Source organism: Saccopteryx bilineata, chromosome 12 (assembly GCF_036850765.1).
Source record: "Saccopteryx bilineata isolate mSacBil1 chromosome 12, mSacBil1_pri_phased_curated, whole genome shotgun sequence".
In the NCBI taxonomy this organism is placed as follows: domain Eukaryota; kingdom Metazoa; phylum Chordata; class Mammalia; order Chiroptera; family Emballonuridae; genus Saccopteryx; species Saccopteryx bilineata.
The window spans coordinates 3374518-3387087 of record NC_089501.1 but is presented as its reverse complement, the minus strand read 5'-3'; the positions used below and the strand labels follow the sequence as shown (position 1 = coordinate 3387087).

The 12570-nt window shown below is 44.5% G+C and overlaps 1 protein-coding gene across 2 annotated transcripts in view; it reads right to left on the bottom strand.

Moving 5' to 3' along the window:
• SOBP (sine oculis binding protein homolog) overlaps window positions 1–12570 on the bottom strand; it is a 171627-nt gene that overhangs the window by 16119 nt on the left and 142938 nt on the right. For both annotated transcript variants that reach the window (XM_066247686.1, XM_066247685.1), the window contains one exon: window positions 3102–5057. In XM_066247686.1, the coding sequence (XP_066103783.1) occupies window positions 3105–5057 (1953 nt within the window). In that variant the 3' untranslated portion in view covers window positions 3102–3104. The remainder of the gene's footprint in view (window positions 1–3101; window positions 5058–12570) is intronic.

The window sequence follows — 12570 nt, the reverse complement described above, 5'->3', positions numbered from 1 at the left end:
AGACAACTGTAGCTACCTGTATTATTGATTGCAGGATACAGTCTGCTTTATATCTACTTAAAATGAAAAAACAAAAGTAATACAGTATCAGAGTGGTGGCATAGTGCAAAGACTAAAGAACCCTGATTGAAGTTACAGACAGCCTTTCTTAAAAGAAATAATATCACGAGTCACCAACAAGCAGTTGCGAAAATCATTCACTTGCACCTCACCCACCAAACTCAGCCCAGGTTTGTTTTTGTTTTTTAATGCTTTCCACTTTGGCTTTAACTCATCACCGAAAGGTGCTCACTGTCGGGGCACAAAAGCCATGTAAATCCTTTATTTAACAGATGCATTTCCAGTTTCCACAACCACACAAATGGGCTGGGTTTCTGAAGGCACGGAAGAAAAACAGCCACGTGTGCACAGAAAATCCGGGAGGGTCAGAAGACGTGAGTGAATTATGGCAGGTTGAGACTGTGCTGCGAGGCAACACGGAACTATAGAAGGCAATGTGATTTAGTGGAGGAAAGGTAGATCTTCCCCCATCTTAAATCACTTGCCTTGTCACCCTGCTGTAGCTGGCAAAGCCTGAGTGTCTCTGACTTTAGAGAAAAGCCATGATTTCTTGGGGGGACTCATCATAAAAAGAACTCTCTAATCTCAAGGGACCATGAGCAATTTCATCATTGCAACTTCTGAAATTGGCTAAAGCCAGGTCAATACTTTTAGTAATGACTCTGGTCCACACACAAGACCTTCACCTAATTTTTTATTCAAAAACATGTATCATCCAAATAGCCACCATATATTTCACGTTTTTATGTTCTTTTGGCCTTGTGCTCCTTATGGACCAGTGGCACTATTATGGGCTATTATGCTACTTCTGGACCAGTGGTCCCTTCTCACTCCAGTAATGGTAGTGAAGTCTTTCACCTTCTCATTCTTCCTTTTATGCCATTTGAATGAGTGATATTAGAATGTATTTAAAATTACAATTCCCAATGCTTTCTGAAGGCCAACACTTTTTTTGTCCCACATCTTTCCATTACTCACTGCTTTGTCAACCAGATGAAATTACTCTGGTGGAGAAATCAGGGGCATTTTCAATTGAGGTGCCTCTCAGAAGGCTGAGACCATCTGTCCTCAGACAGCAGAACTTGTAGGTGCAGAGTCAAGAAGAAATGATGAAATGATTTTTAGTATTCTGCTCCTACTGGCAAAGTCATCAACGGAAAAGGAAACCGCAAACCATGAATGGCTGAGAATCTCTTCTTGCACCACCCAACAAGCTTCCTTGCTTTGGCTCTGTGCTTCCCAGGCCAACTCTGGCTATCAGTTACATAGCTGCCCATGTAATACGCTGGACTTAGGGACAATGGTCTGGACACAATACATCAAGTGTTCTGGTCCACACCTATATTTCCCACTGTGGAGTAATGAGTTGTTATTCTAGGTTTGTTATGGTTGTAAAAACAAGAATTTGACACTGTCAATAAAATTTTAAAAAAAGAATTGAGCACTGTCTAAACACTTAAGAGTAGTTGATAAGTAGGCTTGGTTTTTCTCTAGGAACTTTTCCCTAAGACAAGCAAGATAGATAAAAGAATTTTATCAAGCACTGTAATAAAAGGGACCAATTAGCCTATTCTCTTACAGTGGTTTAAAGAAAATGTAGCTCTGGAGTCAGACAGGCTGGATTTGAATCTGCTTGTTAACTTGATGATATTAGGCAAGTTACTTAATTTCTGTCTCAGTTTCCTCATTAGTAAAAAGAAGACAATAATAATTGTTGTATGGATTGGATCTGCATACTATTGAAAAACACTTATAAGACAAATGCGAGTGACTGCACTCAACTTGCCCTACCCAAGCCTCCTCCTCCCTGGGCTCCTATCCCCCACCATTGTAAATACCTCCAGGGCAGGCACTGCATCAATTCACCTTTGTATCTCCCCAGCTCCTGGAAGGAGCTGAGCACAAGTTTGGTGCACAGTAAATGTTCATTTGTCTTCCTTTTCTCTCCATAGACAGTTAATGAATGTTAGTCTGTTTGCTGCCTTCTTGGAAAGGGGGGAGAGCTCCAACTCTGAATCTGGCAGACCTGAGTTGAATACTGGTTCCCCCACTCACCAGCTCTGGTTTGGGCAACATCTCCAAGTCTCATCTTCTCCTCTGGTAAGAGGCAGATGATGCCTTTCCCACCATGACTGGTGGGAGGATCAAAGGAGCCCACGTCTGGCTATCCGGGGTATGCCACACGTGCGAGCTCTCCTTCCCGTTACTGAAATTCTGGACTATCAATGGCTCCCTTGGCATTAAGCCGAGTTCCCCCCACTGAGGGTAGAGGTGTGCACTCTCATCCACTTCAGCAATGTGGCTTTTCTCTGTCAAGGCTTCCCCCTGTCTAAAGAGCTGCTGAGCAACCCACCAGCTGAGCTACTGAGCCCCCAAATCAGGAGAAACAAGATGGTCAGTGATGCTTAAAGCGTACCCTGGGAAATGCTGGCTGGTGACAAATGAACAGAGATCCCATGAATAGGAGCTATGAGCCACAGCTCCAACATGTGACCAGGTGAAGGGTGCTTAGTGGTTTGGGTTCAGTCGGCGTAAGAGTGTAAGAAGGGTAGTTTGTATTCTCATCTTGCAAATGTAATCCCCACAGTTACGGAGAAAATCTGGTGAGTTGGGACATTCTGCCCATGAGTATACCAGCCCCAGGAAGTGGCCCAGCTTACCTTTCACCCTGTGAACATGTGCCCTCCCAAGTAATTTCTTCCTCCCCACATCCTTCTCTTTTTCAATACAGTGAATTACAGAGAGGACTATAATAATAGAAGAGTAATTAAGGAGATAGTGTTTCCAGTTAGGTTCAAGACTGGGCTTTACCATTAAGTGACCTTGGGCATGGCACTTGCAAACTGTTACTTGATTCCATCAGCAGTTAAGTGGGAGCGATGTTGGATCGAAATAATGACCGTGAGCAATCACACACAGTGTATTGTAAAACATGTAAGGTAAAATTATGATTATCAATTCAACTCTCTCTCGCTTCTGCCTTGTAAGAAATAAGAGGTGCACTAGCTTGTGCGAAGGAGCGCCTGGGTGGACATACAAACCTTTTACTTATTCTGATTTCTAATTCGGAGGCACCTCCTTTTGAGAGGAGGCTCCAGGTCCTCGGGCCCAGCGCCGAGCATGGGCGAGGAGATGATGCACGGCGCCATGGCAGTCTTCTCCGCGGGTTTTGGCACAGGCTGGATCACGCAGCCCGTCTTGGGCAGCATCCGCAGAGCATACGCGTGGTCCTCGTCCGCGGGGTTATTAAGATTCGGGTCTGACTTGTCGCCCCCCGCCAGAGCCTCCTCCCCCATCAGCTTTTTGGCCGTCTCCCCATCCAGGTGGCAGTTGGAAGCACAGTTATTCTCCTTGACGGACTCCAGCTCGCTCACTGTGGATTCCTCCGGCGACAGCAGCTTCTTGGGGGGCACAGGCGGCGGCAGCGGAGGCGGCGGTGGGGGCTGTTCAGGCGGTGGCTCCGCGCTCTTGGCGCCCTCGGCGGCGGCACCACGTGTGCCATTCACAATGACGTTGCAGGCCGCGGCGGCCTCGGGGCCCGCGGGGGCGCCCGGGCCCGGGTCGCCGGCGGCGGGGGGGCTGCAGTGGCCGTCCCTGCAGCCGCCGCAGGTCCTGCGTTCGGAGGCGTCCGGCTCGCGCTCCGCCTTGACGTGCGCGTGCAGCGCGCGGTGGATCACGTTGTGCAGCCGAGCCCGGTGCCCCATGGTCAGGTCGATGACGCCGTCCTGCGGGCCCTGCAGCACGCTGGGGAATCCGAGCGGGCCGCCTGCGCCCGGGGGGCTCCCGGCGCGCCGCGTCAGGTCCACCACCTCACCCCGGCTGTGCTCCGTGGCCGCGGGCGCCAGGCTCAGGGCCTGGCCCGAGCAGCCGGGCGGCGAGTCCGCGGACTTGGACGAGCCCTGCTTCGAGTCCCGGGGGGACAGGGAGTGTCCGCCTGGTTTGCCTCCTGCCGCCGAGGAGTCACCAGGGGCGCTCGGAATGAAGTTCTCCCCGTTGCTGGAAAATCCGTTGGGGGGCTTGGAATCATTGACGTGAGGGATGGGAATAGGGATGGGGATGGGCACAGGCAGGGGCACGATCACGGGGTATGGCACGAGCAAGGTGGGGGGTGGCACCAGCGGGGCGAGCGACGGCAGCCCGAAATTCATCATCTGGGGCACGGGCATCGGGCCATTTGGCATCATGCTCACCGGCGGGAAGGGGAGACTCGGCAAGGGCGCGCCCGGGGGCGGTGGGGGCAGCAGGCCCGGGGGGTTCCCAGGCATGGTAGGGGTGCTCGGGGGATGGATGTGGGGCGAAAGCATGGGCCTGTGCATAGGGCTAGAAGTGGGGCCTAGGTTCCTGGGGCCGCCAGGGGGGGGCCCGATGCCGGAGAGCATGGGGTTGGACAGAGGGCTGTTGGGGTTGGAGGCGTGGTGCGGCGGCCCGCGAATGAAGGGCGGGCGGATCTGCTGCATGATCTGTTGTTCCATGAAGATTGGCAGTGGCACTGGGCCGCGGTTGGTCATCACCATGGGAGGGCTGCGGGGCGGGACGCCGAGGGGAGGCCCGATGCTAGCAGGTGGCTGGACCGAGACAGGAGGGATGTTTGCAGTCTCGCTGATGGGCATGGATTTGGGCACTGGCGTGGGGATCTTAGTGACAGAACAGTTGGCAGTGTCAGATGGAGAGACGGTGGTGGATACCGACGGGCCAGGGCCCTGGCTTTGGCCAGCTGCAGCCACTGGGGAGGGGGCCTTCCTGCGAGCATCTGTTAGAGGAATATTCCAAGAGTCTGGAGTGAGCAGCTGCACCCCGGTGCCTTCTGCTTTATTTTCCATGGGAGGATGTAATGTGCTGCACAGCCCAGCTGGAAGATTGGCCTGTGTCTCTTTGTAGAAAATGTCCATTTTGTATTGATTGAGACATTTTGCGCTGCAGAACTGAAGCCTTCTTTCCCCGTCCCCAAAATCCAGATATTCTTTTGTGTGTCTTATGTGCTTACACCAGTCACATACCTACAACACAGTAATAAAAGAAAAATGTAAGGTAAGCCATTCTCTTTGATAGATGGTGTTTCATGTTTCATGGAAAGTTTCTTCCAAACTTTATCACAGTTTTCAAACAGGCTGAAATGTTTCCTTCTAAAAGGTAAATTTCTTAAATGTTTGTAATCCAGCATTGCTTTATTAATATTAACTCTTCAGAACAATTATCACTATCTCCTATTTTTAAAAAATAAATAAGAAATTGTGTTGTCCCCTTTAAGGTGGATCGGACAAAAGGAATACATATACCTGCCCACACATTTTCACTTGTCAAAGAGGCTCATTGTAAATGCAAATCTAAACAGTTTTGGAGAGAAGGATGCCCCAGTACGTGCAGTAGGCTTTGAAATAGAGCCCCTTAAAATTCTCTTCATGCAAAGTCACTTTACACTATTGACTGTGCTCGATAATGCAGTTGGAAAGGGTGTGCTGTGTTAACCAATAACAAAGCACTGAGCATCATTATGTCTGCCTTCCAAGGGGAAACTTGGAATTAATCATGAAGTCTGTGTGAGGTTTAGTTATTCCCAACCTGTGATGTTGCAGCAAGCTAGAATTATTTTTTGAGCTGTTTGCCCACTCTCTCTCAGTAGTCAGAATTTTTGGTGACATTTCTTGGCATGCAGTCTTATTTAACAACTTTTCAAACACCAGAGAGCATTTTCCAAAAGTTGTTATGGCTCCCCCTCCCTTCCCCTGCCTTCAAATCTATGCCTGGCAAAAGAAAGGCATCACCAAATTTATTTTAAAGTTGGGCTGCTGAACTAATTAAAGGCTGAGAATTTTTCCCAATTGGAAATCACTAGACATCAAAGTTCAAAAAATACTCATTCTTGGTTTCATAATCCATTATTTTAGAGAAATTATTGTGATTTCATTAACACATTAATTTTGCAACACCATCAGCTCTTACAGATGGTGAAGGCATGATCTACAATTCAAATATGACTCTTGTTTGCATAAATGTCTTTCCTTCATATGGCATTTTAAACAAGAATTAATATGAGTAATCTTGCCATAGCTATAAACAGATAAACAGATGTCAAAATTTTCAATAGTTCTTTCAGTGCCTTACTTTTTTGACTGAACATTTCACACACAATTTATTTTCTTTTTCTTATCTCCCCCTTTTTAAAATCATTTCTTCATCACTCATTCCATCTAGTGGAAGGAGAATTCTAAAATGCAATGCAATGGCTGAGTCCATTGAATTGGAGTCTCTCCTCAATAAAGCACCGTTTCCAATGTAGCTCTAAATGGAACCCTGTTTTTGTTGAGGAGAGGCTCTGTTGTTGTTCCCTTGTTGGTGCATGTTGGTAGCTTTTTTTAAACTATGATAAATTAATAGCATTAAAAGATGATACATTTTAATTATGATCAGTCATATCAACAATGCAAAAATAACATATGCTGAGCATTTGATTACTCATCTCATTTGAGTCTCAGTTTACAATGGTAGCATGCTTGTGTGTGATTGTGCACACACTCATGGCAGATGTGGGTCTGTAGGTGTAAATTAACTCTTTTTCTTCTTGCTTTTTTCCCCCCTGATATTTGCAGGTAATATACTTGATGGTGTGAAATTGAAGAAGGAATACTAAATTGGCACACTTTAGTTTTTGTTTGGTCTCATATCAAATTACACTTTCAAAACACTTGTTGCCAACATAATTTTTTTAATGCTAATATACTCCCATGCTTCACTACAGTGCTCAGTTTTCTCCAGAATTAAGGGAACTTTTTAAAATCATATGTAGTTGAGATGCTAGTTTATACAAATAAGAGCAAAATTGCCTCTGATGAGAAGACACACAGAACCTGTCAGACCCTCAAAATTACCTCTAGATAAAGATTCAATAAACTATAGGGAAAACAGATATGTTATTATTTTTAAGATCTGATAATTTTTATAAAGTTAATGTATAAAGAAGTGACACTTAAATTCCAATATGAAAGCCACCTGATTCTTTTTCAATATTAGGCATTCATAGAAAGTGTAAAATATAAATTTATAAGCTTGAAGTGAAAGATTACATATAATATCTTTAATCATGAACTGAAAATATCATCAATGAATTAAACTAATTAAAATAACATACTAAAATTTCTGGCATATTTCTTTTGGATCTTCTTTTTTAATCATAAGGGGAAAGGTTTTCTGAATTCCTTAATTGGTTTTTAAATTGCCAGATTGAATTATTTGCCTCCAGAGGATTCCTCTGTTTCCTCAAGCTAAATACATATTTTCGAGTGGAGTTGCAGAAAATAATCTGTATATAACTTAAACGTTCTCCCTTTACTTCCTTCCCTTTCAATAATTCACTGCTGAGTAGGGAACAGTCCTGGATTTACCTCAATTATCAAATGAGAAAGCTCCACCATATTTTGTCTATTTCCACATAACAAGAACTATAGACATCAAAGTTCCAAGCAAAATTCTATTTCAGCAAACTTTCCAGTTAAAAGCAAAGGCCTAATACTTAGTGCCTTATTTTCTACATCACAAAGTGTTCAGGTAAAATAGTGTGATAGTTTATGACTATCTCGCTTTGTGATAATGTGAGTGTGAATGTGTGAGTATCCTTGCCTTATTACATTTCCATTCAGAACACTGAAAAAAAAATGTAAAAAAAGAAAAGCAATCCTTCCGAGGAAGCAAAAAATTATTAGAGAAAAAAAATTGTCACTTAAGAAATAATGAATCAAATCTGTCGTATAGGACACATCACTTAAGATGAGGTCAATGAATTTATGGCACAAATGGCTATATCATGTGAGGCAATAAAATGCAGTACCATCATTCATTCTACATCTAACTAATGACATGCTTCTAGTAATTAAAGATTTTATCATAAGAGCCTGAGCTGATTACTTAAGATGTGGAGGTTAGGTAAAAATATATACTGTAGCTCTCTCTTTTTAATAAAATAACATTTGCATATCCATGAAATATACAGCATATGTCTTATAAACTAGGATTTTCTGAATTGCGGTGTTAGGAGGTTTTCTTTCCCTTCTTTTTCCAAAGGTGGCTTTTTTTTTTCTTTTCTTTTTTTTTTTTAACTGTGTGAGGCATTGTTTTTTTCTCATTATGCCAGGAAGTACCAAAATTCCTCCAGATATTTTAAGAGATAAAGATTAAGAAGTACAGGGCTCCACTCACTGGGCTCTGGGATGACTTCCCCCTAGTTCCACCCCGGCTTTGTTTCTGTTGGAATCTGGCCCCTTCGGTTCCACTTCTCTCCCTAACAGGTTCCAGCCTGGACAGAGCTGAGGCCGAAGCTGTTTAACGACCGCAATCTGAGGACTGAACAATCAGCTCATGCACTGCCACTGAGAGAGACAGCTGAAATGCTTTGTATCACAAATACATAATGTATCACCGGGACGACAAGAAGATCACAAAGGAGATAAACAAATGTGTATTCCATTCAACCCCATAACAGCAGTCCTCAAAAAGATTAAATTCACCTTCCTGGGATGTGTCCAATTCTAAACAACAGAATGAACATTTCCTTTAGTCCATTTAGACTATTTATATTTTGGTGGCCGGCTGCCAGGGTAGTACTTTTAAGCTCAGTGGCCTGATGGATTCACTCCTTTCCTGTGAAATAAATGGTGTGGCAACCTACACCGCTCAACTGCTCCAAAGACACTGCCTCAGCAGAAATATCACTTGCTCTTGATATAAGAAAACTGAAAGGCAGGATTTCTGGTTCCTATAACTCTTTCCATCTTGTATTTCCCCTTGGAAAGAAAGAAAGCTATTCATGTTGGCAATTGAGCCTTTATTTTTATATAAACGTCCAAAGTCAAAGCCAAAGTATGCCATGAGGTTACCCACATGGGCACAATTTATACATTCTGCTAGGCTTAAGAGAAGATTTGGGTGACTGGGGGAGGGGGACAGGGTTCCTAATTAACACATTAATCAGCTGTCGACTGTGCGAGGGAAGTTCATTCTTTAATGAAACCCACCACTGACTTCTGAGCAGCAATCTGGCATCAGGCAATATTTAATTAAGAAACCCTTTTTGCTGAAATCTTTCAATCTAGGCAAAGACATTTTTAACAATGGAACAGTAAAAAGATATTAACAATCCCTTGAATGCCATCAACAATTTGAAAAACAAAACAAAACCTTCACGTGCCCCTGACTTTCTACAAATATAGGAGGAGGTAACAGCTCAGAAGCAGTAGCTCCTTAAGTGAAGATGCTGGTTGCCTAGATCTTGGCCTTTTAAATGCAGCATTGATCTTGCATTCCAGGCCAGCTCAGAAAACCACAAGCTTACCCATGCGTGAAGCAAAGGAGGATGAAGAGACATGGGTGGAGGTGATCAATGTTTTGAAGGGTTTGAGGTCTGCCATACCTGCAAACAGTCACCTTATAGCATGTGTTGAGGGCCTCAGACTGACCCCATCTGAACACATGCTTCCAGTCTGACCCTGGATTCCCATGGTTCCACCTACAACTGTTCCTTTGGGTTTATTTTTTTTTTATTTTATTTTTTTTTCATTTTTCTGAAGCTGGAAACAGGGAGAGACAGTCAGACAGACTCCCGCATGCGCCCGACCGGGATCCACCCGGCACGCCCACCAGGGGCGATGCTCTGCCCACCAGGGGGCGATGCTCTGCCCATCCTGGGCGTCGCCATATTGCGACCAGAGTCACTCTAGCGCCTGAGGCAGAGGCCACAGAGCCATCCCCAGCGCCCGGGCCATCTTTTGCTCCAATGGAGCCTCGGCTGCGGGAGGGGAAGAGAGAGACAGAGAGGAAAGCGCGGCGGAGGGGTGGAGAAGCAAATGGGAGCTTCTCCTATGTGCCCTGGCCGGGAATCGAACCCGGGTCCTCCGCACGCTAGGCCGATCCTTTGGGTTTAGACACAGCCTCCATCAGGGCACTTGGGTGGCAAAGGATGCTCGGGAAATCACGTGGGATTTGGAATCAGAAGATGCGAGTTTAATTCTGGGCTCCATTATTTACGGACAGTGAAATATCATGGAAAGCTCGGCTTCAGTTTCTTCATCTGTAAATGGGGCTAACAGTAGTAACAAGCAATGCTTGTGTGACAGGCATATCATTAAGCTTGTCATAAGTGTGTTTTTCAGTTCCTCGCCTGTTTCCCTCATGGTTGCCAATGTCCAGGGAATATTTTATATGTTTAAGTTCATTTTAACTTAATGGAAGGGTGTTTCTATGGCAGTGTGAAGAAGAAAAGGAAATTTTTCATCCACGGCTTTCCTGTGAGCCTGCATGGTTTTGCAATAGAATGGAGCATGCTTCTTCTCCCTGGGCAAATGCATACTGCAGCTCAGACACCAGCTCCCACCCTGCTTCCTAGGAGACTGTCCCAAGGCAACAGAGGAACTGTCCTCAGTGACAATGAACCATGTCAGCTGCCCACTATCCTGAGAAGGTTCTATTCAACTCCTGTTGAGCCACCTTCTTTTTCCATGGCCAGTCCATCTCTAATTCAGGCAAAAGCTGATAAAGCAGCAGCCCGGTGGCTTGGAAATGAGTGTTAGAACCATTAAAATGAATAATTTCTCTTAGGCTCAACTGCTGTTTGAATAGTGGAAGCCATAAACTGTGCTATTCATCTTTTATTAAAAAACAGAGCTGATGAATGATCTGCTTAACTCATTACATGGCAGAACCATCTTCCAAAAGAAGGGCCCAAGCCACTGTACCTCCCACAAGCCCTTAAAGCAGGATGACCCAAACCCTGAATGGCAGCGCGCGTGTGAGGGTGAGCCTCCGCTGAGTGGGAGTGTGCGCCTCGAAGCCTGATGGAGGGCCAAGCCCACCACTCCAAATTTCCTTGAAGTACTGGGGTAGAGAGTGTAGGAAGGAAAAAGATGACCTAAACCATAGGTACGCAAAGCCCATGAAGAAATCAGGAGAGGGATTTAGAACCAGCAAGGGCTGTTGTTTTTGTTTTTAAAAAAGCAAATTTGCCTGATCTATGGTGGTGTAGTGGCTAAAGAGTTGACCTGGAATGCTGAGGTCACCGGTTCAAAGCCTGGAGCTTGCCTGGTCAAGGCACACATGAAAAACAACTACTACAAGTTGATGCTTCCCACTCCTACCCCCTTCTCTTTCTCCACTCTCTCTTAAAATCAATAAATAAACTCTTTAAAAAGAAATATTTTTTAAAAGAAGTAAATTCATAGAGAAGTTCATTTTCAAAATAGGCATTCTGCAGGCTGAGCTTCCAACATAATGATGTTTGTTACATAGTTCTTTTTATTTAAGGGTTTTATTTGTTTTGTTTTGTTTTGCTTTGTAGTTTGCGAGCCTTTCTTTTTCTCTCCTCTCCCCTCTCTTCTCTCTCCTCAAATGGGATTTGGAATTCAAGGAGAGGCTAATTCTTTGTCTCAGAACTGAAAATGTCATTAGAAAACTGCCATGTAGGAACTTTATACCATGACTCAAGTTTTACTTATCTTATAAGTTTTAAGCTGGATTTCAGAAATCTTGGCCCAGGTCACCAGGGCAGATCCTTTCCTTTCAACTGTGTCATGAGCTCTGTAAGGTAGAGCAAAGATGGGCTTGGTGTTCAGGATGTCAATGAGCACTGACAAATGGCTCATTACTGACCCAGGTCTCTATTTCTATGGCCAAAGCAAGAGATGGAATCATGGCCTATATTCAGTGATCGCATCCACCCTCACAGCCAAACATATAATCCAGAAGAAGGTGATTCTTTCCCTCTGGTGTGACATATTAGGTTGCCTAGGAACATTAGCATATCATCATGAAACTCTCTGCTTTGAGCAGAATAAAGGCAACTTACATCCTCCTAACACAAGTTATCCAGGTGGAAAGTAAAAAATTTAAACATCAAAATATTTGGCTACCTACTGCCAAGTGTCAGCATCTCTGTTTTCCAATTGTTTGGCCCTAAGGGAACACAGAAATAGCCCAAGACATCTCAGTGATGAAATTTAGCCCTGAAAGGAGCCTCACACATCATCTAGTCTTCTCTTTCAGTCTCCACTCCTGGCAGGGCCAGGCCCTCAATCACTCTGAACCTCAGGTGCTCAGAGGTAAAGTGAAATCATCAATGGTGATAGCACTGCCCAGGACGTCTGTGAGGAAGAATCAACAGCAAGGAACTGCAGACATGGAAAACATGCCACACCAAGCAGAGAGCAATGTCCCATCCCATCTCCCATGGCCATGCTCCATGACTCGATTTTCTCTCCGTTTTTGTTGTTGTTGTTGTTAAATCAATTTCAAATATTATAGCTGTGACCTGCCCTGGAAATCTGCTGTCACATAACTCAACCTTTATTGAGGCCCACCACACATCAGGCACTGTGCTAGGAACCAGGGATATGAGTTTAGTAAGAAACAAAACCTGCCCTCATACAGCTTATGTTTTGTTGTTTTTATTTAACTATCTACATATTTTTGTTTTTATTTAATCATCTTTGCTTCAAGGTAAAGCTTAAGGAAAAACTGAGCTCCTATTTA